The 25,037-nt window shown below is 36.3% G+C and overlaps 1 protein-coding gene across 3 annotated transcripts in view; it reads left to right on the top strand.

The window, feature by feature from the left end:
- Rgl (Ral guanine nucleotide dissociation stimulator-like) overlaps positions 1 to 25,037 on the top strand; it is a 153,517-nt gene that overhangs the window by 70,637 nt on the left and 57,843 nt on the right. For all 3 annotated transcript variants that reach the window (XM_089233416.1, XM_089233418.1, XM_089233417.1), the window contains 2 exons: positions 13,103 to 13,180; positions 20,333 to 20,577. In XM_089233416.1, the coding sequence (XP_089089542.1) occupies positions 13,103 to 13,180; positions 20,333 to 20,577 (323 nt within the window). The remainder of the gene's footprint in view (positions 1 to 13,102; positions 13,181 to 20,332; positions 20,578 to 25,037) is intronic.

Below are 25,037 nucleotides of genomic sequence, written 5' to 3'. Positions count from 1 at the left end.
CCACTACCCTAAAAGAAGTAGCTGGAGAAAAAGAAATCAAACTGGTGGAGAAAATAACAGAAGAAACAAAGCAACTGTTGAAAGACCGGAGAGAATTTCAGATTAAGAAGAATGACCCTAAATCAAAAGTGGAATATGCAGAACTTTGTAAAACAGTACGAAAGCAAATTACAGAAGATGTCAGGAAGTTTAATTGTGATATTGTAAAGAAAGTATTGGAAGATAATAAGAGCTTAAAATCAGCAAAACAAAAACTGTGTGTTGGGAGAAAAGAAATTTTTGCACTAAAAAAAGATGGAACCATCACAAAAGATGGAAATGAAATCATTAGTATTGTTGAGGAATTTTATAATACTCTATACAAACATGAAGAACAGGATCGGGACAGAGGAAAGGGAGAAGTAAGAAAAGAAAATGGAGCAAAATTTGTGCAAGTAGCTCCTGTGCTGAAAGAGGAAGTCTACAAGGCTATAAGATGTATGAAAGAAGGGAAATGCCCAGGCGAAGATGGGATTTCAATAGACATTATCCAAGAAGCAGGAGAAGAATTTGCCAGTATGCTAGCTGCTTTGTTCACAAATTGTCTTATAAAATCAGATGTGCCTGAAGATTGGAATAACACAATAATGGTTTTTCTTTACAAAAAGGGTGGAAAAGAGGATATCAAGAACTATCGACCAATCAGTCTCTATCAGTAATTTATAAAATCTTCAAAAACGTGCTGACATATAGGCTTGAATCTAAACTGCACAAAGCTCAACCAAAACAACAAGCAGGATTTCGAAGTGGATTCAGTACAATGGATCACATCCAAACAACCAGGGAAGTTATAGAAAGACACAAGGAATACGAGTTACCATTGTGTATGGCCTTTATTGATTTTGACAAAGCATTTGACTCTGTCTTCACATCTGCTGTTGTTGTTAAAGCTCTAGATGTAATTGGGCTAGAGAAGACCTACATCACACACACAATATCATCAAGAAATTATATGACGAAGCAACTGCAACGATTCATTTGGATAAAGGAAAAGCAAAGACTAAAGTTGGAAAAGGAGTCAAAAACAGGGTGATACTATCTCACCGAAACTCGACTGCTGTTTCAGAAGAAGTATTCAGAAAACTGGATTGGGATAAAAAAGGAATTAAAATAAATGGAGAATTTCTCAACCATTTGCATTTCTCAACCAGTAATCCAGACGAACTAAAATAAATGATGCCAGAACTGGCGAAGCAAGTATTCAGGTGGGCTTGAAAATGAATCTGCAGAAGACTAAAGTTATGTTCAACCCCTTTGCGTTGAAGAGGACAATCTTGCTAAACAACACAGAGATAGAAGTAGAAAGCTATGTATACCTGGGACAAGAAATTACCATGGGCAACGGAATCATTAATGAAATAAACAGAAGAATCAGGATTGGATGGAGTACTTTTGACAGAAACTGTGTAATTCTGAAGAGTCACATGCCATTATGCCTGAAAAGAAAACTGTTTAACCAGTGTGTGCTACCAGCATTGACTTATGGAGCTGAAACATGGACACTCACAAGCAAGACTATACAGAGGCTACAGACAACACAAAAGAGCATGGAAAGATGTATGCTAGGCATCACAAGGAGAGACAGAAAACAAATCACTTGGATAAAGAACCACACAAAGATATATGATATCATGGATAGAATTAAATGTTTAAAATGGAAATGGGCTTTATATATTGCAAGAAGACAGGACAACAGATGGACCACAAGTATTCTAGATTGGTACCCTGTGGTATTAAACGTGCGAGAAAGCATGCCCATGCAAGATGGATTGACAAGATCGGGAAATTGGCTGGAGTCAACTGGATGGCTAAAGCTTCAGACAGAGCAAAATGGAAAAATTTAGAGGAGACCTTCATCCAGCAGTGGATTGAAAATGGTTGATGGTACAAATACAACACCACAACAGGCAAAATGCCCAGCGAGGTGGCTGAGAAAAAGATGGCCATAACAAATATGGATGTCATATATTTCAAAAATAAAGCAACCCAATTAAAAATGTAATAAGAAACATTATAAACAATATATACACATGATAAAATATTATACAATGCCCATAAAGAATACTTATGGTTGTCTTATTCTAAGTATGAATAGCTTCTCGATTTACCCCAACATGTTTATCGTATTTCTTTTTAAACGTATCAATTGCGTTACAATTTACTACCTCCGGGGTAAGCTATTCCATTTATTGACAACCCTATTAGAGAAAAATTCCCTGCGACACCATAGCCTTGCATTGTCCCTTACTAATCGATACTGGTGTCCCCTTGTAAAAGCAGTCGATTGGCAGTGTACTAAAAGTTCATGGTCCATTCTATCCATCCCATTGAAAATTTTGAACACTTCGATCATATCTCCTCGACATCTGCATTCATCCAATGTAAACATATTCAAAAAATGAAGTCTCTCTTCATAACTCAAGCCTCGTGTGCCAATAAGGACACGCGTAGCTCTTCTCTGCACTCCTTCAACCAAGTCTATATCCCTCTGTAGGTATGGTCTCCAAAACCTTACAGCATACTCCAGTCCAGGACGAACTAAGCCTCGAAAAAGCGGAAGAATGACTTTAGGAGAACGCGAAGAGACCTTTTTGAAAATGAGACCAAGCATTCTATTCGCTTTTTTGACCACCGCTGAACAATGTTCAGAAAACCTAAGTCGCTTGTCAATGAGAATTCCCAAATCGGTGACCCCAGTTGCATCCGGGATAGTGACACCATTCAACTCGTCAGAGAACCGTGGGTTGCTCGAACCAAAATGAGAGACAATGCACTTATCAACGCTAAACATCATGCTCCATTCTTTTGCCCATGCTGCAATCCTGTTTAAGTTGGTCTGGAGCAATTCCCTTTCTCTATGATTCCCGAGTACCCCCATTAGCTTCACATCATCTGTGAATTTGCTAGTTATCCCATTGATACCCTGATCAAGTTTATCGATAACAAGTGAAAAAACATGGGGCCAAGGACACTTCTCTGAGGAACTTCACCTGTGACGCCTGTCCGACCAGAGAATTCCCCGTTCACCATAACTCGTTGCGACCTATCACTTAACCACGATTCTATCCAATTCAGAAAGTTGCCCCCAGTTCCAATCTCGTGTAAACACTTCAAGAGTTTACCATGTTGGACCCGATCGAATGCCTTCTGAAAATCAAGGTAAACAACATCTACATTTTTGCTCTTACCCAAAGCCCTAGTCACGTGATCATAGAAGCAAAGCAGGTTAGTTAAACATGACTTCCCCTTCCTGAACCCATGCTGGTTATCAGACAATACATTATTCTCATCTATCCACTTCACAAACTGCCTTTTGATAATAATTTCCAAAATTTTTGAGAGGGAGCTCGTCAAACTCACTGGACGATAATTGGACACAGCTTCTCTACTACCCTTCTTAAATATCGGAACAACATTAGCAAGTTTCCAATCCCTTGGGACGATACCGTCAGCAACACTACTCCTGTATATCTGTGCAACTGGCCCTAACTATTCATTAGCACATTCCCTGAGGACCCCGGGGATATATATCATCTGGTCTTGGTGCTTTGCTCGCACATATATTTTTTAGAAGATTTAGGACCTCCACATCTTCCACTTGAATATCGTTGAGGATTTTATTTCCCCATGCAACACCCGTATATTGAATATCATTATCTCTGTTAAAAACCAACGCGAAAAAGTCATTGAAAGCACTGCAAATTTCAACATTGCTCTCTAACCTAGACCCTCCTATCGAGAGGGGGCCAACTGTCCCCTTGCATCCATTATTGACGTATCGAAAAAATTATTTCGGATCAGAGCCAATGTTATCTGCCAACCTAGATTCAACTTCCTTTTTACTATCCCTTATCGCTTTCTTCAACGCTCTTCTTTTATCAGTAAACAATGATAGGTCACCTTGTCCACTTTTATACTCCCTGAATGCTCTTTTCTTTTCAATATAGAGGTTACGCACGCTATCCGTGAACCATAGAGGGTGCGATGTTCGAACACGCTTTTTTCGAACATAGGGTATGACAAAAATTGTTTTTTCGGGTTCGAAGACTGTCGTCCGTTTGAGTTAGTTCTCAACGTTTCCCCAATACTAGTGGTTGGCATCATCAGGAGAATTGATAAACTGGATCAAAGTCAAGTTTTTCGGAGTCTCAGGTTGTATTTATGCACATAAGTGGCTTGAACTACACTATTGTTTTGCGATTGGTCAGTTGATTCTATAGCTGGCAGCGTATTGTAAACAGTTATTATGCTGGTAGAACCTGATTGGCCGAGAGATGTGGAGTTATCTGATTGGCTGTTGTCGTCATTCTGTTGCTGGATCTTGAAGGGGAAGGTTCTTGTTATTCAGAGAGCTGGTGTCCAGGATCTGCTCAATTTCAAAGTTTCTTCTCTTCTATTGTAGCTGTTTTTGTGCTTGTATATTTCAATAGCCTCTCTGTAGATTCGTGGGAAGAAGTGGTCAACATTAGCTATTACCTGTGTTTTGCTGAACTGTACACTGTGGTTGTCTTAAAGCGCATGCTCTGCCACCGCCGACTTTTCTGTTTGGCACATTCTGCAGCATCGTTCGTGCTCTTTTATTCTCGTGGCCACAGATCTTTTTGTGGTTCCAATATATACCTGACCACAGGTGCATGGTATTCCGTAGATCCCCGGTGTTGATAGAGGGTCACGGTGGTCTTTTGCTGATCGCAGCATTTCACATATTTTTCTGGTTGGTTTGAAAATGGTCTTTATATGATGTTTTTTCATGACCTTGAGAACTAACTCAAACGGACGACGGTCTTCGAACCCGAAAAAACAATTTTTATCAAATGATGGCCGCGAAAACCTTATCAACTATTTATAGGGTATGACGTCGTGCAAAACAGAGGACAGCTTCATACTAAATTCTTCCCATTGACTTACCACCCCTACTGATTCCAACTGGTCTTTGAAAACTTCCGCTAACCTTCCTCTCAGAACATCAAAGTTAGTTCTTCGATTACAAGGAACATGTCTTTTGTTATCAACCTCACCCGAGGAAAAGTTACAGTGAAATCTGATGATGTTTTTTTAATCACATTAATTAATTAAAAAATATGTACCTGTACTATGTTTGTTATAAAGTGTTAGCATTTGAAAATTTTAATTAAAATTCACTTAATTGATTAAAATTTTTTGATTAACCAGTTAAAAATTTTAATTGTTTCTCAGCCTTACTCAATTTCTAATAAATTATATTTACAATTCAACATCGATTATCCGAACACATCGGGACTGAAGGGTGTTCAAAAAAGTGAAAAATTCGGAAAATTGATTTCAAAACTAATTTGATAATGCAAAGGAATAATTTGAAATTCAGCGACAGAACCTTAAAATAATAAAATTTAACCGACTCATTCTGAAAAGTAAATGAAAAAGGTAGTGTATCACAAAAGAAAAAATGATAAAACAAGTACATATATGCATTATAAATAGCACCATAACGCCATTAAAACATTTAAAAAAAAAGAATCTTTCTTTAATTGCTGCAACTTGCTTATGACATTTTGCAGCCTCATCCCTAATAGTTCTAATAACACTAACAATTGAAGTGGGTCAGCGTTAGGCCGCGATTCTAACCACGCAAGACATTTTGTGAAACACTGTTCTGCCTCACTGTGTGTTATTACATCTGCCATTGGTTCATCTTCATCACTTTCACAGTCACCCTAATCAACTTGATTGTTCCCTTTCATAATTATTTCTCCATCATCCAAAAATTGATATCCCGGATCGTTATTATCAATTTTCAACCACTGAGACACATCGTCTTCATCACAGGACTGGAATAAAGAGAGTTCTTGAAGCATATCTAAGCATTCTTTTTGAATCTGGAAGATTTTGAGCATCTTCAGTGGTTGCGTTAAAACCATGAAAATGCTGAACTTCCTAAAACTTCACGAGATAGTGACCTGAGGAAAAGAATTCCAAGCTTCTACTACCATGTAACAGCAGTCTTTCACATTCAGTGTTTTTGCAAAAGACAAGATATCCTGTGAGGAATTCTCTTCTTGAATCGGCAATTTTTTTAGCAACTGCTTTCTGTACCAGTGTTTCAGGCTCTCCAGTACACCCTGATCAAGTAGTTGAATAAGGGAAGTCGTGTTTGGAGGCAAAAACAAGCAAACTATTCCCTCATTCTGGAGCATTGTCTAACCCTTTCTCTAAACTTTTTTATTTTAATCTTGTTTTGACTTCTGGTATAAATATGCATTGAAACCATTCAGAAAACAATTTAGAATCCATCCAAGCATTGCAGAATATTTTACCAGTAATGAGCTAACATTAACATTTTTCAAACATCTTGTATTGAGGCTTTTCCCTACCACAGTTAGGGGCATCAAGTGATGAATCTCAGACGCATTTGCACATGCAAGGATTGTAACACGATCTTTTATTTTCTCCCTTTCAGGAGCTGTAGATTCAGTTCCACCAACAAGAGATTTTGATGGGAAAGCTTTCCACAGTAGAGTCCAGTCTCGTCGCAGTTGTAAACTTGATTGACCGTTAAACTTTTGTCTTCGACAATTTTTCAAGTTCCTTAACAAATTTGGCTGCATCTTCTGAATTCACAGAGAGTTTTTCTCCTTCAATACTGAAATGACAAATGACTTGAAACGCTGCAACCAACCCACACTCGCTTGAAAATGTTCATCACATTCTAGCATTTCATTAAAGAGTTTAGCTTTCTCCTGAAGCATCGGTCCACTTATCAGAACACCATCAGTTCTTTTTTATACGAACCATGTGTAAACAGCTTTGTCCCGGTTTTCATTTTCTGACGATTTCATTGTGAATTTTTTCTTTAATGAATCTGCTGTTTCCAAACTGGCTGCAATATTTTCAATTTTATCACAATTTGTTTTAAATCACTGATGGTTGCTACACCTAGTCTGTATTCAGCTGCAAGTTTCCTCACACCATCACTCGCTTTCAATCTTTTCACAATTTCCACTTTTTTTTTATGTTTGAAACAATGTGGTTTCCTTTTGTTGCCATTCTGTACTTGAGAAAGACGAAAAGTGTTGAAACTACTAAAGCTAAAGAAAGATGGAAAAATATCTGTTTTTTAGCAAGCTAGGAAAGACAGCCTTCCCCCCCCCCGCCCCCCCCCGTCAAAACTGTTATAAGAAGTGTTTTGTTGTCGAGAAGACCCTCGCCTCCCTTTCATTAAAGCACACCCACAGGATTAAGATGAATTCGTAGACAAAAAAAAAGATGACAGCTAAATCTACTCCTATTCACGTTTTGTTTGCTTGTCAATCGTTTATAACTACATACACTGTACCCAGATTCGCCATTGTTTACATCTATAGCTCACAGGTACAGTATGTACAATTGTTTGGAAGTGGATTATTGTACAATAGAAATGAAGCAGTCAAGTTGGGAGATAAGAGAATTATTAAGTTCCAAGAAAATACCAACTGTTGAGCATCATTGACTATAGAAAACTGAAAATGAGTTAGGTTGAAAAGGTGTTCAGTTGACAGAGTTCTGAAAATTGATGTTTGGATAATCGATGCTCTACTGTACTTGAATTGAATTTTAAATATGAATTATAAATCATAAAAGTATGATTCAAACTTCCTTAGTATTGAAAAGTTTTGAATGGTTTTTCTCTCTCAAATTAAACAATTAGTTGATGCATTCAAGCATAGGAAACCAAAATTTCATTATTCTAGCTAATGATAAAAACTTTTAACTCATTCAATAAATCTGTTATCAATTATAGAAACAACCAATAATATAAGATATACACCCAGTGGCCAAAATATTAGGAACATCCTGCTACTCACAACTAATATTGTATGGGACCTCTTCTGGCTTTGATGACAGCAGATAATCTTCTGGGAATGGACTCTGCAAGTTGCTGAAACCACTGAGGAGGATTATTAGCCCATGCTAATGAAATGGCAGCTCTTAATTCCCTTAAATTAGAAGGTGGTGTTTTGGACCTTTCAACCTCGTTCAACAAATGCTCAATTGGGTTGAGATCGGGTGACTGAGGGGGCCATTGAAGCAATTGAAACTCTGAATCATGTTCCTCAAACCAATCTGAGATAATTCCAGTCCCATGGGAGGATGCATTGTCCTGCTGGAAATATACCCATCACCAGGAAACATTATGGCCATAAACGGATGCATGTGGTCAGCAGCGATGTGGAGGTAGGCACTGGCATTGATGGATGTTTCCAATGGAAATAAGGGCCCAAGAATATACCAGGAAAATGCTCCCCAGACCATGATTCCACCACCACTCACAGTGTCACACCGCACTGAACAGTTGTCATTTGTTTGACAACATTCATGCTGGATCCATGGCTTTATGCTGCTTGCGCCACACACAAACCCTGCAATCAATGTCATGGGAAAAAAATCTTGACTTGTCAGACCAGACAACCTTCTTTCATTCATCAAGTATCCAATTTCAGCATTCTATAACCCACAAAATCTGTTTTCTTCGGTTTTGCAGCAAAATCTCAAAGGGACTCTTGTTGATCGCTGGTTATTAAAACCAATTCGTTTTAAGATCTGTCTTGTAGAGCGTACAGATATGCTGTGTGATGATCCTGAATTGTATTGTGCTGTAATTTGTTCTATTCTAGCTCTTTGTAACCTCCCTTTATGGGTTAAGCCGATGGGGCGAGCCGATCTCCCCATTAAAAAGTCTCGCCACAGAGAGCAACAGGCCTACAATGATAAATTATTCAATCATTACACTTCACTCATAGTTAGAAAAACTGGTGGAAGATGGCAGCACTACACATAACAAGCATTACACAGAAACAAACTTCACATCAGGTTTCAATACACGTACACGCACATTCCCGCACGTACCAATTCGTTAGAGGTTCCGCAAAGGAATATGGACGAGGTGCATGTCTTGGTTTAGTAGTAGTCTCTTCTTCAGAACCAAGGAACTTCAGGTAGTTATAGCCAGACGTTCAGGTAGTAGACACGGCACAAGTCCAACCAATATGAAGGAACAGAGTCCCAAAGTTCAGGTCAACGGCAGTCAGCATCCGCTAGAGAATCTCCAAAAGTTTGATGAAGAGCATGATGATCACATCACACAAATGTTGGAAGGTGAAGAAGTGGGCGTCACCATCAGCAGTCAGTATATCCTGATACCTCTCTCAGGGTTTTGCCATTCAGAAACCTATCAGGAGCAGTAGCTGCTTGTCAGAGCTGAACTGCAAAACTTAGATTTTTCTTAAAAAAATTGAGATCTGGTTAAAAGTATTTCAACCGGACCAGCCGGGAACAATAAGATCTGTTATCTAATTCACAACATTTTTTAGGCATTAGCTTAACGACCTAAGCTGAGAACAGTAAAACTACCTAAGCTGTAGAGTAAGTAATAGTAGTAGAAGTAGTAAAACTAGTTATGGAGAAAAAGTTATCGTGATAGGGTACGACTGGTATTTTAGGGGAAACTCCCGGCCTCACGTGTCTAGAAAAGCCAATCAGCTTCAAGGTCATTTCATTTACATATATGATTGCAAACCGGCAACATCACGATCGGCTTTGATCATCGCTGCAGATTTCTGACAGGAAGCAGCAAAAGGTAAACACTTATGGTTTTAAGTGATGACGACTTCAGACTTTTATGTGGGGGGGGGGGCATGTATATGTTACATCTTCTGTTTTCTGTTGCTGCACACAATGCATGTCAGTCATCTGCCACCTCTTTCATTCACAAGCGATTTCCACCCATTATCCATTTTTCCCCTTACCTACCATTCTTTAAAGACTTGAGATACTGTTGTACGAGAAAAGCCAAGAAGGTTAGCGACTTCAGAGGTACTGTAACTGCCCCTTCTGGTGCCCACAATCATGCCGCTTTTGAAATCACTCAAATCTCTTGTTTTCTTTATGAACAGGCAAATTGCAACGTTAACTGGTGCTTCTGACCAGGAGAAAGCTTTTCATCAGCAAATCCAGTTTATTACATCAGTGCACGGAGGAGTTGAACTTTGAGTGATGGGTGTTGTTAATTTTTTTGACACTGAGTGTATATTTGTATACTTCAAAGCAAAAATATTTAATTACTTTTAGAAACTATCTTAAAATTATACACTGCTCAAAAAAATTAGGGGAGCACATGGTTTTAACAAAATTGACTACAGCAACTGATGACCGGTATATACAGTTAACAGCCCGTCGAAACAGAACAGAGAATGCTACGCAGCTGCAAAGACGGTTGCTCTTGGCAACAAGACGAAGAGTGTCCAGCCAAACAGTACGTAATCGGCTTCATGAGGGAGGGCTCTATGCATGTAGGCCAATGGTCTGCATTCCGTTGACCCCACGCCACCGTGCGGCCCGAAGAAGCTGGGCTGCTGAACATCGAGATTGGGAGCAACATGATTGGAGCCAAGTGCTGTTTACAGACGAGTCCCGATTCAGTATGGAGTGTGACACCCGACGTGTTCTGGTATGGAGGGACAGGGGCACTCGAAATAACCCCGCATTAGTTTGTGAAAGGTCACAATACAGACGAGCTGGTTGGATGGTATGGGGTGGAATCAGCATAGGCAGACGTACGGACCTGCATATCATTCGGAATGGCACTTTGACGGCCCGAAGGTATGCAGATGAGATACTGCGACCTCATGTCATCCCTTATGCTGGAGCCATTGGAGATTCCTTTTTTTTCCAGGGTGATAATACCCGACCGCATAGAGCTCGTCTGGTGGAGAACATGCGTGAAGCTGAAACAATACAGCGTATGGAATGGCCAGCGTGCTCTCCTGACCTGAATCCAATCGAGCATGTTTGGGACATGCTCGGACGATGCATTGCTGCGTGACCAAGGCTGCCTGTTACTGTCCGAGACTTGCAGATTGCACTTCTTGAAGAGTGGAACAGTATTCCCCAAAGTCTGATCGATAACCTCATCGCATCCATGGCAAACAGGTGTGCAGCAGTCTTAGCTGTTCGAGGAGACCACACGCCCTATTAAAACTCATGCATCATGTCTAAACAGTACTTTTTTTTATCGTTTACATGTAACCAAATTGTTGCCCTAAATCATCTTTTCATGTTTTTTCCATATTTTCAAAGAATTAAAGCTTAATTCCAAATTTTTTTACATCTTTTTTCTGTATTGCGCATTGATACGCGTGTACTATCCATTGTATGCCAATACGTGGCTGTCTCGCACGGTTTTCTTCACTTTTTTTGCTTGCTCCCCTAATTGTTTTGAGCAGTGTAGTAACATCGGAATCGGCTTGTGATTGATTTTGGAAACCATATTTAAAGGGTTGGCCATTCACTCTGCTTTGTATATGTGTTTGCCACCAACATGAATTTTTAATAATAGCTCGCTTCTTGGACAGATCGGATCATACCTGATCCCTTCGGCATAACAGAAGTGGACCATGTACAGTCACGTTCAAAAGTCTTTTGAAAAATGCAATAATGTTTGTAGTGCTAACTCATTTGCATGCACCGCCCTGACCTTGACGCATGTAAAGCAGAAGGAAGATATTTATCGACGCCTGTTACTGAAATTTGTTTGTTTGGGATTAGGTGGCTTTCACATTGTCTACTTTTTTGTTTTTAGACAGATCGAAGTGTTTAATAAATAATAAATTAATCAAATATGTAAGTAATTAATTCTTATTTAGTATGAATTTGTAAAAGGAATATGCAGAACACAATAAAAACTTAAGAACATAAAAAATATTTAGTAGATTTTTTCGGAAAAGTGCAATTAAGGCTTTAAGTGAGGGGTGAAGTCAATCTCAAGTGGTAAGTAATTTCTGTTATTTCAAGACAGTTCATGATTTTTAGAACCATGTGTAATAATCTCTTGAACGTGTAAAAAGTAATTTTCTTTCAATATGACAAAAGAAGACAACAGATAGGATAGATAGAACAATCAAAATGCAAGCAAAGAGGGAGATCCTCAAAATGTTTACTAGGTGAAAACCTGATAAATTCAATTCAAAACACGGACTGAATGCCAGTGTATGACTTGGTTGAACATTATGGGTTTGTTTGGTTGTCGTCCAAGTGAAAAAAAAACATTATTTAATTTCAAACAGGAGGGAGAATTATGCCAATCTCCCTATTGACAAGAGAAACAATCCAGGGTACAAATAAAATAATATATAATACATATATAAGATATTACAGGCTCCTATAGGTAGTTATAAATAAGTAATAAGCTATATATGGCAGTTATTAAGATATTATAGGTTCTTACCATTAAACACAAAGGTGAAAGTGGGGATACTTCTCTGCTAATGGTGTTGGTATTCTTTATCTTCTGAAAAAAACCCACAAGGGACAGGTTTCGTTATAAAAATGTATTTTATAAGCACATGTCATCCTTTATGACATGACACATGCCGCTTTTATCGATATTCCAGCATGACAATGATCGTCAATACAGCTCAAAAAATTGTTAAAAGTTACTTGAAAGGCAACAAACTAAGAGTTTTATGGATGGTGAAATCAGAGCAAAAACTTCAATACCATCAAGCGCTTATGGATTGAGTTTGATAGATGAGTCAGAGCCAGAAGTTATTTAAATTTTATGGTTTTTTAATTATGCAAAAAAAAAAAACAATAATGGGAAAAAATACCCACTCTGACTATGGGATAAACTCATTGAGTCCATACCAAAACATGGCAAGTTATTTTACAATCTAAACTACTTCCAACAATGTGTTGAGTTATTCTACTTTGTTTTGGTGCTCAATGCATGATTGATTTTGTTTATTTAATAGGTGTTTGCTTTCCTATTTGTTTGTGTCAAAAGACTTTTGAGCCAACATAAAAGTTAATTTTTTTTTCTGGATTTAAAAAAGTTTAGATACTTTTTATTTTACTTTTACTTTTAATTTTTTGTTCATAATGGTTTGTAATGAGACTCATTGTGTATGTTTGATAGGATAAATTTCATTAAAAAATTCAAATACAAATTTTGTAGACACATTGATGGTTGTCAAAAGGCTTTAGAGCAATATATGTGTGAGTGTGTGTTTTTGTTGATAAATTTTAATTTCAAATTTTAAAAAAAATTTAGGAAGGATCGGCAAAGTTTGCGAGTGCTTACAATATCAGTGGAAAACACATCCAAAAAGAAATTTCTGTTGGAAACTCTGTGAGTAGAATATAAATTGTATTTCTACTGTTTATGTGAAATCTAAATTTATATATTTGAGTGACATTTATTTCTTTTTTGATTTGACATCAGATATATCTCATAAAGCTTTGTTAGTTTTCTGAAGGAGCAAAATTGTGGTGCATTCTACACTGATGAATTCATAATTGTGTTAATGAGTAATTACTTGAACTTTTAAACTACTCAATTAATTAAACTATCACATTCACATTTCATTGCATAAATACAAGGTGCGTTTTATAACCGAGAGTAAAATCTTAGCAAGAAATATATAAGTACAGCAAAAAATAATTTATTTTCCTTCAAAATAGAGTGAAACTCCTCTAAGATTGCCACTCAGCATTCTGCAAAAAGTGGCCGTCTGCAGACGTGACAGCCAAATAGAGGTTGTATGACAGGAAAAACAAATTTCAGGGGGCGTGTCAAAATAGCGGTTTCGATTTCGCAAAAAAATCTTATGATCAATTTATTTACAATGCTAAAAAAAACATACATATACAGTGAAGCCTCGCTACAAATGATACTCGATATAACAATAAATCCCTCTACAACAGTATTTTTCAAATCTGGTTTGGAATAACCTATAGTCTGTAATGTTAAACTTCTCTCAATACAGCAATATCCTTTACTATGATAAACCCCTCTACTGTATAACAATATTTTTTAAGAGGATTTTGAAACCGCTACAATGTTTATTATTTTTTACTCAAAATATCCTTTCAGTATATTTTTTAACTTATATCTTACATGTCTCAGTTCTTCCGAGAACATCTAATAATATCAGTATTGGGGTATCACCTAATCACTGCAACTTTTTTTATAATGCACCAAAGTGTATTACTATAAACTCCTTTACAGGGGCAACACACACGTCTGACTGAATTTCTTTTATTAGCTCATCAATTCAAATATTTTACAGGTAATAAATACTCAAAAACACTTTTTTTGGGATATTAAGAACCATTGGCATACGCAAAGGAGGGGTTTCTGGGTTTTAACCTCCCTCAAGCCAAGATTATAGTGTTCTTTTGCAGGAAAAACTTAAATTCCCCCCTGAGAAGAAAAAAAAATTGAACCCCCCCCCCTTGAGAAAATTCTGCGTACGCCTATGCTAAGAACGTCAATTTAGAAAAGTTGCCAACAGCAGCATAAATTTGATGACACATGATGATAATGTTGCCCCTTGATATAACGATAATTCCTCTACAAAGATATTTTTTCTTGGTTCATTATGGTTATGTATATAGAGGTTTCACTGTATTTTATGCAGAACTTGAAGTGCCAGGTCATCCAATCAATTCCTTAATCTTTATTATCCGGAATCTGTTCTTTCTTTATAGAAAGTGCTGTGCATGTTCTTTCCTCACATTTCTTTTACTCCCTCACTGTTGTTCTACTGAATCTCTGCATGCTAAAAAGTGAAGAAAGTATCCACAAAGCCAAAACTTCCAGATCCTTTACCTATTCAATAAAGATCATAGGTTATTTGTCTGGTTTATTCTGTCACCCCATGAGCAAATTTTTAAACTGTCTTATCAACTAGCAGCAACCATATAGCATTCAAAAGGAATTACCTTTTGGGTTAGATAATACAAGGTAACAACCAACGTTAGTTGACCCAAAATTGCAAAAAAGAACCACAGCTATACGCATAATATATCACTATTTCGGAACTATATGAAGTTTCTTCATCAGTAGCAGAAATAGTGAAAAATAGTGTAAAATACTCCTTATAGAGGGAGTTGCTCGCTGTTGTAGACAAAAGAGTCGAATTTAAAAAAATAATTTTTTGGGTTTTTTTTTTTAGTTTTGAGTCAACTAATGTCGGTCATTACCTTGTATCATATAGCATAAGCCTTTGCCATCCTATTTGCAAATGTTTCCAACCTAATAGTGTCACACATGAGCAGAAATTTTTATTGATCTGAAAAGGTATTTGTGCTGATGTATAAAGATTATAAGGTTATACAAAGAGAACTACAAGAGAGACTCAATAATCCGAGGTGGATGGGACCGAGGCTATCTCAAATTATCGAAAAACTCAAATTAACTAAAAACAATAAAAAATAAATTTATTTAAAAGAAAAAGTTAAGAAAAAAAGCTGCATAAAGTGGTGGCCACATAGTACGGGTAATTTTTGTATTATGTCTATGGAGCCTATTGTCTGTTCCAAGAAAAACTGGCCACGAAGGGAAGTTGGCTGGGGAATAGAGGTGGCCGCCTATGGAAATTTCGCTGTATCTTCCTTCAGATGATATGCAATGGTCCCATCATTCAATCCACTTTTCACAAAGCAAGTACAGAATTCTCTCTCTGGAAGCTGCCTCAGTGAACCCTACACAGCAAAAGTAATAAATTTTCTGGAGTTGCCATGGAGCTTATCCTTTATGTCAGAAACTGCCAGAAATTGCATGGTGTGAGATCTGGACTCTAACGGGGTTGTGGCATGACAGTGTTCAAATGTATATTACATTCACTAAGATATTACTTAATATAGAAGTATAGCAACATGCGGCTGGGTGTTATCATGATTTAGCATCCAATTTCCTGCCTCGTGATGCTTTTTCAATATGTGTTGTTATAAACTTTTAAAAATTGAAACATAATATGTAAATTGCCTATAATGGCAATAGATTGGCATTGTGCTTGATTTAGAAGTAGAAGACCCCTTCTCCAAGTTCCTAGGGAAGTTGGCTGGTCAAAGTTTTGTCACTTTTCCCATTTCTTGTGTGTTCATGGTTAATTTCTTAGAGATTGTATTTTCATAAACAAAAATTAATGTATCATCATCGTCATGATTCGTTGGTGTCCCAAGAAGGAAAAGCTTAGGCAGTTTTGCCCATTGCTCTGGCACCAAATTTGATAACATGAGTTATGGGCCATGTGTACGTGAAGGTATATCATTCTGTGGAGATTTCCCAGAAGTTTTGTAACATTGTTGGGAACAAAAGGCATGGTAACTGTTACCATTTTGTTGAATATTAGAATCCATGTAAGTGGGATATTATAATTTACCTGCAAACGATATGAGCCATTTCTAAGTAAATGAGGAGGCTGCTCCTATCTGTGATATCCATTTAAGAGAAAAAGGAGCAGAGGAGGTCTCCTCTAGGGATATGGCTTGAAACTCAACATGAAGTTATTGAAAAATAACACATGTAAGCTTGGATCAGAACAGAGAATTGATACTCACCATGAGTTCAGGTGTTTAGTATAATTAAGAAAATTCACTAAGTTGTAAATTCTGGCTGCATTTACTACTTCACTTAGCATCAACTGATGATCAGCAAAGTAGTTTGTTCTTTATGTTCTTGGGATAAAGAAAGTAAGGAAACATCCTGCATAGTGAAGTGGAGTTTCATCTTCTTTGCATATAAGACAGATAGACAAATCAGTGTAGCCACAGATTGTGGATATTTGTGTAGATGTTTCACTAGATTAGCATGACCAGTAATGATTTGTAAAACCTGTCAAATCTATTTCCTGTTCAGTGAAATAATTTTTTTGGCAATATTTGGTTGTGTTCCCAAGGCCAGTTTGGCTTGTCTGCAATCCTGCCTTGAGCTTCATTGCAGATAATATTTATTTTTTATCTATTGGTTGACTTTCCCCCCCCCCCCTCCCTTTTATGGTTGACATGGAAACAGGATAGGAAGGTTCAAGTCCAGATAACTTCAGATTCGCTGCCTCTTTGGCTATTTGTTCTGCAAGTACATTTCCATGGAAGTTTACATGTCCAGGAACCCAGCAAAGGTTGATGTAGTTGTCATGTACTGTTAAGTTATTCAATATATATATCAGTGCAGAGAGAGTAGTTGACACACAGTTGAAATTTGAAGAAGTTGTCAATAGCCATTAATGTGGTTTGGCTATTAGCGAAGATAACAATTTGTTTATTATGATACCCTTTAATGATTAAGTTTTCAGCTAGTGTAGCTATTTCAAGTACTTCAGCTTGGTAAATTGTAGTCGTTTTACCAAGATAAAACTGTATCTTATGGTAGCCATGATAAAATTAATGTAGGTGCTGCATCTCTATAAGTGTGGCAACACTCCAAAATGAAGTATATTTATAAAATAGTAAAAGCCGTGGTGGATAAAGCAAGAAATATGATAAATAAACTTTTAAATTTGTAGTTTTTACATAATTCTTTTATAAGGCCTTTGGAAAGCTTATTAATGAATAAGCAGCAGAGTTGCAGGCAATCCTGCACAAATACCTGAAGGGTGCCAAAATAAATGTTAAAAGAAATATATAACATGATTCAAAAATATATGTATGGTATACAGCAAAAAAAAAAAAAAAACATCTGAACACATTAACAGATAAAATGTGGCATATTCAAAAATTTTTGTTAATTAGGCGATTTAATTGAATATTAACCATTTGCATCACAGCTGTAAAATCTTCTATTTACTCTATGGGTTGAAGAACAACATGCTTTCTCCCTAAAAAGGGTTTAATTTATAATATTTTTTGACAGACATGATATTCAAAAACATTCATCGAGCAACAATAATTTTCCCTCTAAAGCCATTAACAAGTATGTTCAAAAACCAACTAAATTCACATGTCTTGACTGTCACAGTCTATACGGTTTTGAGCAAGTTTCTACAACAGTACTGATGGGGAATTACCCACCTCTAACTTGGATGGCTTCTCGATTGACATATATCTCGGTGACCTATCATCCAGCAAATTAAAATGCGTGTTAATAAATGCCAGGAGCTTGGGTAATAAGAAAGATTTTTTAGAAACTATGATGGTTGTGGAAGGCATGGATCTTATAGCCATTACAGAATCTTGGACAAATGATGGGGATGAATCTTTCTTACACATCTCAGGATATGATGCTTTTTTGAGAAATAGATCTGATAGGAAAGGGGGTGAAGTGTTGATATATGTGAAATCATGTTTGAAGGCTAAAGAGTGTAACGTGAAGAGAAGTGATATTGAAACTATATGGGTTGAGCTTGAAAACAAAAGACATCATAAACTTATTGTTGGGGTTTGTTACAATCCACCAAATAGGGATCCAAACTACATCACCAAATTAAATTTCCTACATGTGTAAGCGTAAGAGGGTTATCATACTAGGGAATTTCAATTACCCTGGTATTGATTAGGAGAACCTATCATCTAGAGCAGCGGTTCTCAACCAGTGTTCCGCAGAGCCCTCGGGGCTCCTTGTGGTCCACTCTCCATGGGCTTCGCTGTCACTCAAGGAAAATATTTAAAAAAAGTAAAATTTAAAAAAATAGTTATAAATATTTTTAAATAGTAAAAATGAATCAGTAATTTTGATGAATAATTAAAAAATTGGCCTACGGGGCTCCACCATAGAATTTTTTTACTTAAAAGGGCTCCATGAGTCAAAAAAAGTTGAGAACCACTGATCTAGAGATCAGTATGAAAGAGACTTTCTTAAGTTGGTGCTCAAAAATTTTTTGTATCAGAAGCCACTAGGAGTACTGCTATTTTGGCTTTAGTTCTTACTAGTTCTGAGGATCTTGTTGAACATTTTTCGGTGGGGGAAGAGTTTTCTTCCAGTGATCATCATATCGTCAGATTTCACTGCAACTTTTCCTTGGGTAAGGTTGATAACAAAAGACTGGTTCCTTGTTTTCAGAGAACTTTGTTGTTTTGAGAGGAAGGTCAGCGGAAGTTTTCAATGACCGGTTGGAATCAGTAGGGGTAGTAGGTCAATGGGAAGAATTTAGTACGAAGCTGTCCTCTGTTTTGCACGACGTCATACCCTTTGTTCGAAAAAGCGTGTTTGTACATCGCACCCTCTATGGTTCACGGATAGCGTGTGTAACCTTCATCTTGAAAAGAAAAGAACATTCAGAGAGTATAAAAGTGGACGAGGTGACCTATCATTGTTTACTGATAAAAGAAGAGCGTTGAAGAAAGCGATAGGGGATAGTAAAAAGGAAGTTAAATCTAGGTTGGCAGATAACATTGGCTCTGACCCTAAATCATTTTTTAGATACGTCAATAATGGATGTAAGAGATAATGATATTCAATATACGGGTGTTGCATGGGGAAATAAAATCCTCAACGATATTCAAGTAGAAGATGTGGAGGTCCTAAATCTTCTAAAAAATACATGTGCGAGCAAAGCACCAGGACCAGATGATATATATCCCAGGGTCCTCAGGGAATGTGCTAATGAATAGTTAGGGCCAGTCGCACAGATATACAGGAGTAGTGTTGCTGACGGTATCGTCCCAAGGGATTGGAAACTTGCTAATGTTGTTCCGATATTTAAGAAGGGTAGTAGAGAAGCTGTGTCCAATTATCGTCCAGTGAGTTTGACAAGCTCCCTCTCGAAAATTTTGGAGATAATCATCAAAAGGCAGTTTGTCCTGTTGAAGAGCTACGCGTGTCCTTATTGGCACACGGGGATTGAGTTATGCAAACACCAAACATGGCCCCCGCTCTGTCCATTGTGGGATATAAGCAGAGGGATTAAGTTATGAAGAAAGACCATTTTTTTTTTAATATGTTTACATTGGATGAACGCAGGTGTCGAGGAGATATGATCGAAGTGTTCAAAATTTTCAATGGGATGGATAGGATGAACCATGAACTTTTAGTACACCGCCAATCGACTGCTTTTACAAGGGGACACCAGTATCGTTTGGTGAGGGACAATGCAAGGCTATGGTGTCGCAGGGAATTTTTCTCTAATAGGGTTGTCAATAAATGGAATAGCTTACCCCCGGAGGTAGTAAATTGCAATGCAATTGATACGTTTAAAAAGAAATACGATAAACATGTTGGGGTAAATCGAGAAGTTATCCATACTTAAAATAAGACAACCATAATATTCTTTATGGGCATTGTATCATGTGTATATATTGTGTATAATTTTGTGATTGTGTTTTTAATTGGGTTGCTGTATTTTTGAAATATATGTCATCCATATTTGTTATGGACATCTTTTTCTCAGCCACCTCGTTTAGTTGGTTAGTGAATACAAATACAATGCCCAATGAGCCTGTTGTGGCATTGTATTTGTATTTGTATATCTCATATTTTTATATATTTAAAAAAAAAAACTATAAAATGTTAAATGTGTGTTTTTATTATTCATACAGTCTATTACATTCTGTATCGCTGCAGGCATATACAGTTCATGGAACAGTGCCTTACCTTGGAACATTTCTCACAGATCTAACTATGATAGACACGGCAATATCAGACCATATGCCAAATGGATTGATAAATTTTGAGAAACGTAGGAAAGAATTTGAAATTCTTGCTCAGATTAAATTGTTACAAAGTGCAGCTAACAATTATGATATAATTCCTGATGAAAATTTTCAAAAATGGTTTTTATCTGTTCCAGTACTTGATGATTGTGAAAGGTATGTTTATTCATGTTCACCGAGTTCTTACAAATTACATTTCTTGCAAACTTGTATCCAATATTTTTTTTTCTGGGTGATTCTCACAAAGTTAGCCTAAATTTTGTCTGCAGCAGTTTAAAATAAATATATTTGACACAGAACTTTTTTTTCATCACTTTCTATTTATATTGTAGTTTCTGAAAAGTCGCCACTCTGTTTTTAATTTTTTATCAATAGATTTTTAAAATTTGCTTGAACAAATTTCCATTTGATAAAAATTGTTTGTTCGGGTTCAAAGATCGTTGTCCATTTGAGTTAGTTCTCAATGTTTCCCCAACACTAGTGGGTGGCATCATGCGAATTGATAAAACTGTATCAAATGATCCATTTTTATCAATTCTCCTGATGATGCCAACCACTAGTGTTGGGGAAACGTTGAGAACTAACTCAAACGGACGACGGTCTTCGAACCCAAACAAACAATTTTCATCAAATGATGGTCGCGAAAACCTTATCAACTAAATTTCTATCTGTTAAGGAAACGTGTGTGTGTTCTTCTCCTGGCTGTCCACTGCCCATTTTTCAAATTTTAAAAAATAACTTTCTATTCTAAAACAAAAATATATAATTTTTTCCATAATATATATTTTTAATACCAATATACTTTCATGATTCATCTTTTTTATTGTTTTAAATATTTTTTATCAATAGATTATAGCCAAATGAAAATTTTCTCCAGCTTTTTTTTTCCCTTTCATGACATTTGGAAAACATTGGTTCAAGTCCTACATCACCAGTTGCCACCTATCAACTTTTGTGTTCAGAAGGCTGAGAGAGAAGAATGTAGCCATCTCTTGAACTTCCTTTTAAATCAGTTAGAATTGTAAATTACTTCACAAATTAGATTTATTCAGGAAAAAAGAGGCGAGTAATGTCATTCTCCTGGCTACTTTTTTGTGAGAAAAATATAACTAAAAATTATTTTAACTTCACCATACCATGTGTTTTGATTCAGAGACATCTATTATTTCTGAAAAGCACATGTTTTCAACATGCTCAGTTTTTTATCAGTGTAAACATGTAAAAATGTCTGTCTCCTGGCATTTGGCTGTCTTTCTCCTGCATTAGGCAACCAAAAGGACAGTTTGATCAAAAGTTGGTGGGAATAAAAAAAAAAATTCAGATTTCTCAGTTGGAACATCAAACTGCAGTAATGTTTCATCTAAAGACTTTACTTTGAGAGTGCATCTCACATGCTGTAACAAAATGAAGACAAATTAAAAATCTGTTGTCTTCCATAACATGACGAAAAAGATTGAGAAACACAAATAAAAAAAGAAAGAAAAATGCAATTGACAAAAAAATTGTTCAGCGTATCATGCTTGTCCAAGTCAAAAATGATCTACCAAAATAGATGGAACATGTGATTGTCAAGCATAAATATCAAGTTAAGTGCTGATATAGGCAAAATACCTCATCTGGTTTTCTTATCTCTTCACATGGCTAAATTTAAATTAATATTTCTCACTATGAATTTTTAACAAACTTCATTGCTGACTATATTTCATTTATTAGCAGGTACAGAAGTGCCCCTAAGAATTTTTTTGATTTTTTGGTTGATATTTTTTGTTATAAGTTTTTTTTTTCCTTTCTTTTTTTTTTGTCTAATTTTGTGAGAATGACCCTTCTAGCATTATGGTTATATCTGGTATAATTTGTCTATTTTTTTCCATTATATCATCTTAAGTAATTCTGCATTTCAGGATTTCACAATATGTTAAGGCAACTAGGTATATTTAAAAGTTCATGAAGAAAATAGAGTCAGTATTATCATTAACACAAAAAAAAAACGAATAATTAGAGCCCAAAAGTTTAGGCAAAATGCCATAAATGCCTATTTTAACATAGTTTTAAATTTATTAGTGAATTTCAGAAGCCATAATCTGCAAAACTTGGATATTTTGAGCATTAAGAACAAAAGAATTGCTCTTTTTAGACTTTTCTAACTCTCAGTATGGATTATCATAAGAAAGCAACCCCCCCTCAACTTTGAGTTTCAGGCCCATTTAAACTCGAAAAAGTGATCCAAAAGATAGGGAATTTGGTGTTGCCAACTTTGATTTGACTGGATGGTGTTAGTCGTAAATGATTTTGTTTCAGATGAACGTATCCAATATTAGAAAAACAGAGAAAAATTTGAAATTTGATTTTCCACATGCTTCACATAACATATTTCGCTCAGGTATTGGACTGCATTTCATATGTATAGCTGGCCGATGACTGTCCCAAGAGGTCACCAATTGACATCATGGCTTACACAAGGGGAGGTAGGAGCAGACAGGGCTCTGGGACCTATTTTTTTATTTACATCATAAATGCACTGTAAACAACCATAGCTCCTATTTATTTTACATAATTATTTAGTATTGATTAAATTAGCCAGAGTCACCCTTAGGGTTGTGTGAGAGATGTAGAAACACTGGGCCCCTTTCTTGAAGGAGTCTTGCATGTGTGGTAATACATAAAAAAGGCTAAATTTTTTTACAACAAAAGAACAAAGTAGCTTTATGTTTCAACTATAGAAATGATAATGATTATTCCAAATTGTACAATAAATAAGCAAGAATTGAAACACAACTTGAATGAGTTCCATAGGTAATTTTCTCTGTGGCTTGGCCCGTGAATTGACCCAATCCTGAGAGTCCACTAACATTTTATTTTGGGCTTTAAATCTCAATTTAACTTGGATAATAATGCAGTTATTATATAAACTATAATTAAAACAGTAGACGAATTATATAAGTGCAACCAATTTTTCAGCTAGTTTTTGGACCCTTAACAGCATATTTTTTAGTTACATTTTCTTCCTTCTATAAATTATAAATGCTTTTTTTTAGTGCCTATTTTAGGCATTTTTAGTTCCTTTTTGCCTGCCTATTTTGACCATTTTCAGTGCCTGAACTTCCAGGCTCTACTAATAATAAAGGCAAATATCAGATGCAACACAAATTCCCTAAACTTTTCAACACAATATATGTCCCATCTTCAGAGGACAAATATAATCACTATCACATAGAGCAGGGCATCCCATTTGGGTTGATTACCAAATCATAACTCTTAGTTGCTCTGTGGAAAATTATATACCAGGTGTACAAGTATGAAATGCGGATTTCAGAAAACAGATGGTGTACCAATGCAGTTTGTGCTATATAGGTTTGACACTGCGCCATTTTGTTGTGTCATCAACAAGTGTCAGATGCACACGAGTGATAAATTGGAAAAGTGTGTGCATAGTGTTGTATTGTTGTGTTCAATATGTCGAAAGTTATACTGAACAAAGAGCATTCGCGGACAGCATTAATTTTTTTGTTTTCATTTGAAGAAAACTGCTGCTGAATCATACCGATTACTTCGAGAAGCTTATGGTGAACATGCTCCATCGCAAGATAGGTGTGAATGATGGTTTCGGTTTTTCAAAAGTGGCGACTTCGATGTTGCAGACAAGGAACATGGAAAACCGCCAAAAAAAAAAGAAGATGCGGAATTGAAAGCATTGTTAGATGAAGATGATACTACACAGACACAAAAACAACTCGCAGAGCAATTGGGCGTTAGTCAACAAGCTGTTTCCAATCGCAATGCCCCATGACAACGTGAAATGCTCCTTGACAATGTGCAATGCTCCATCACATACAGCAAAAGCGGTTCGCGGCACGTTGGAAGCACTCAGCTGGAAGTTCTACCCAATGCGGCTTACTCACCAGACTTGGCTCCTTCCGATTACCATTTGTTTGCATTGATGGGTCACGCACTTTCTGAGCAACGCTTTGGTTCGTACGAAGATGTGAAAAAATAGCTCGATGAATGGTTCGCAGCAAAAGGGGAAGATTTTTACTGGCGTGGTATTCACAAATTTCAGGAAAGATGGGGGAAATGTATAACAAGCAATAGAGCATACTTTGAATAAAACACTTTTTATCATTCTTCCGAATTTAACGATTTTTTGAAAAAAAATCCGCATTTCATACTTGTACACCTGGTAAGAAGCAAGGTTCTGACATAATTTTCATGGACAAAGTTCCACAGAAATAATGATAAACAATGCTATGCAAATTCTTTAGCACCACTCATTTGCGTGCATTGATGTTGTCTATACAGTGTGTTCCACAAAGTGTCCAAAAGTAATAAAATTCTGCAATCTATTTCAGAGTTAAAGTTTACATGTAGAAAGTTACCAATTTGAATTCAGTTATAATATTTTTACTTGTATGAAAATAAAAATTGGAGCCCTTTGGGTTTTTATGCAGTACCTAATGAAAAAATATAAATTAGTTCATTGCACATTTCTGACTTTTATACCTAAAGAAATTAATCCTGTAACATTTAAATAATATTTTTGTAGAGATATTGATGATTAAAATTTTTAATTTTTTCTCTTGAATATTTACCACTATTTTCACTTTTCAAGTGACAAATAT

Source organism: Pholcus phalangioides, unplaced genomic scaffold (genome assembly GCF_987345545.1).
Source record: "Pholcus phalangioides strain wild (caught in Gottingen) unplaced genomic scaffold, Ppha-v1.0 ptg000007l_1, whole genome shotgun sequence".
NCBI classification, from domain to species: domain Eukaryota; kingdom Metazoa; phylum Arthropoda; class Arachnida; order Araneae; family Pholcidae; genus Pholcus; species Pholcus phalangioides.
Note: the sequence above shows the minus strand (reverse complement) of the source record. Positions and strands in the feature narration are given on the sequence as shown.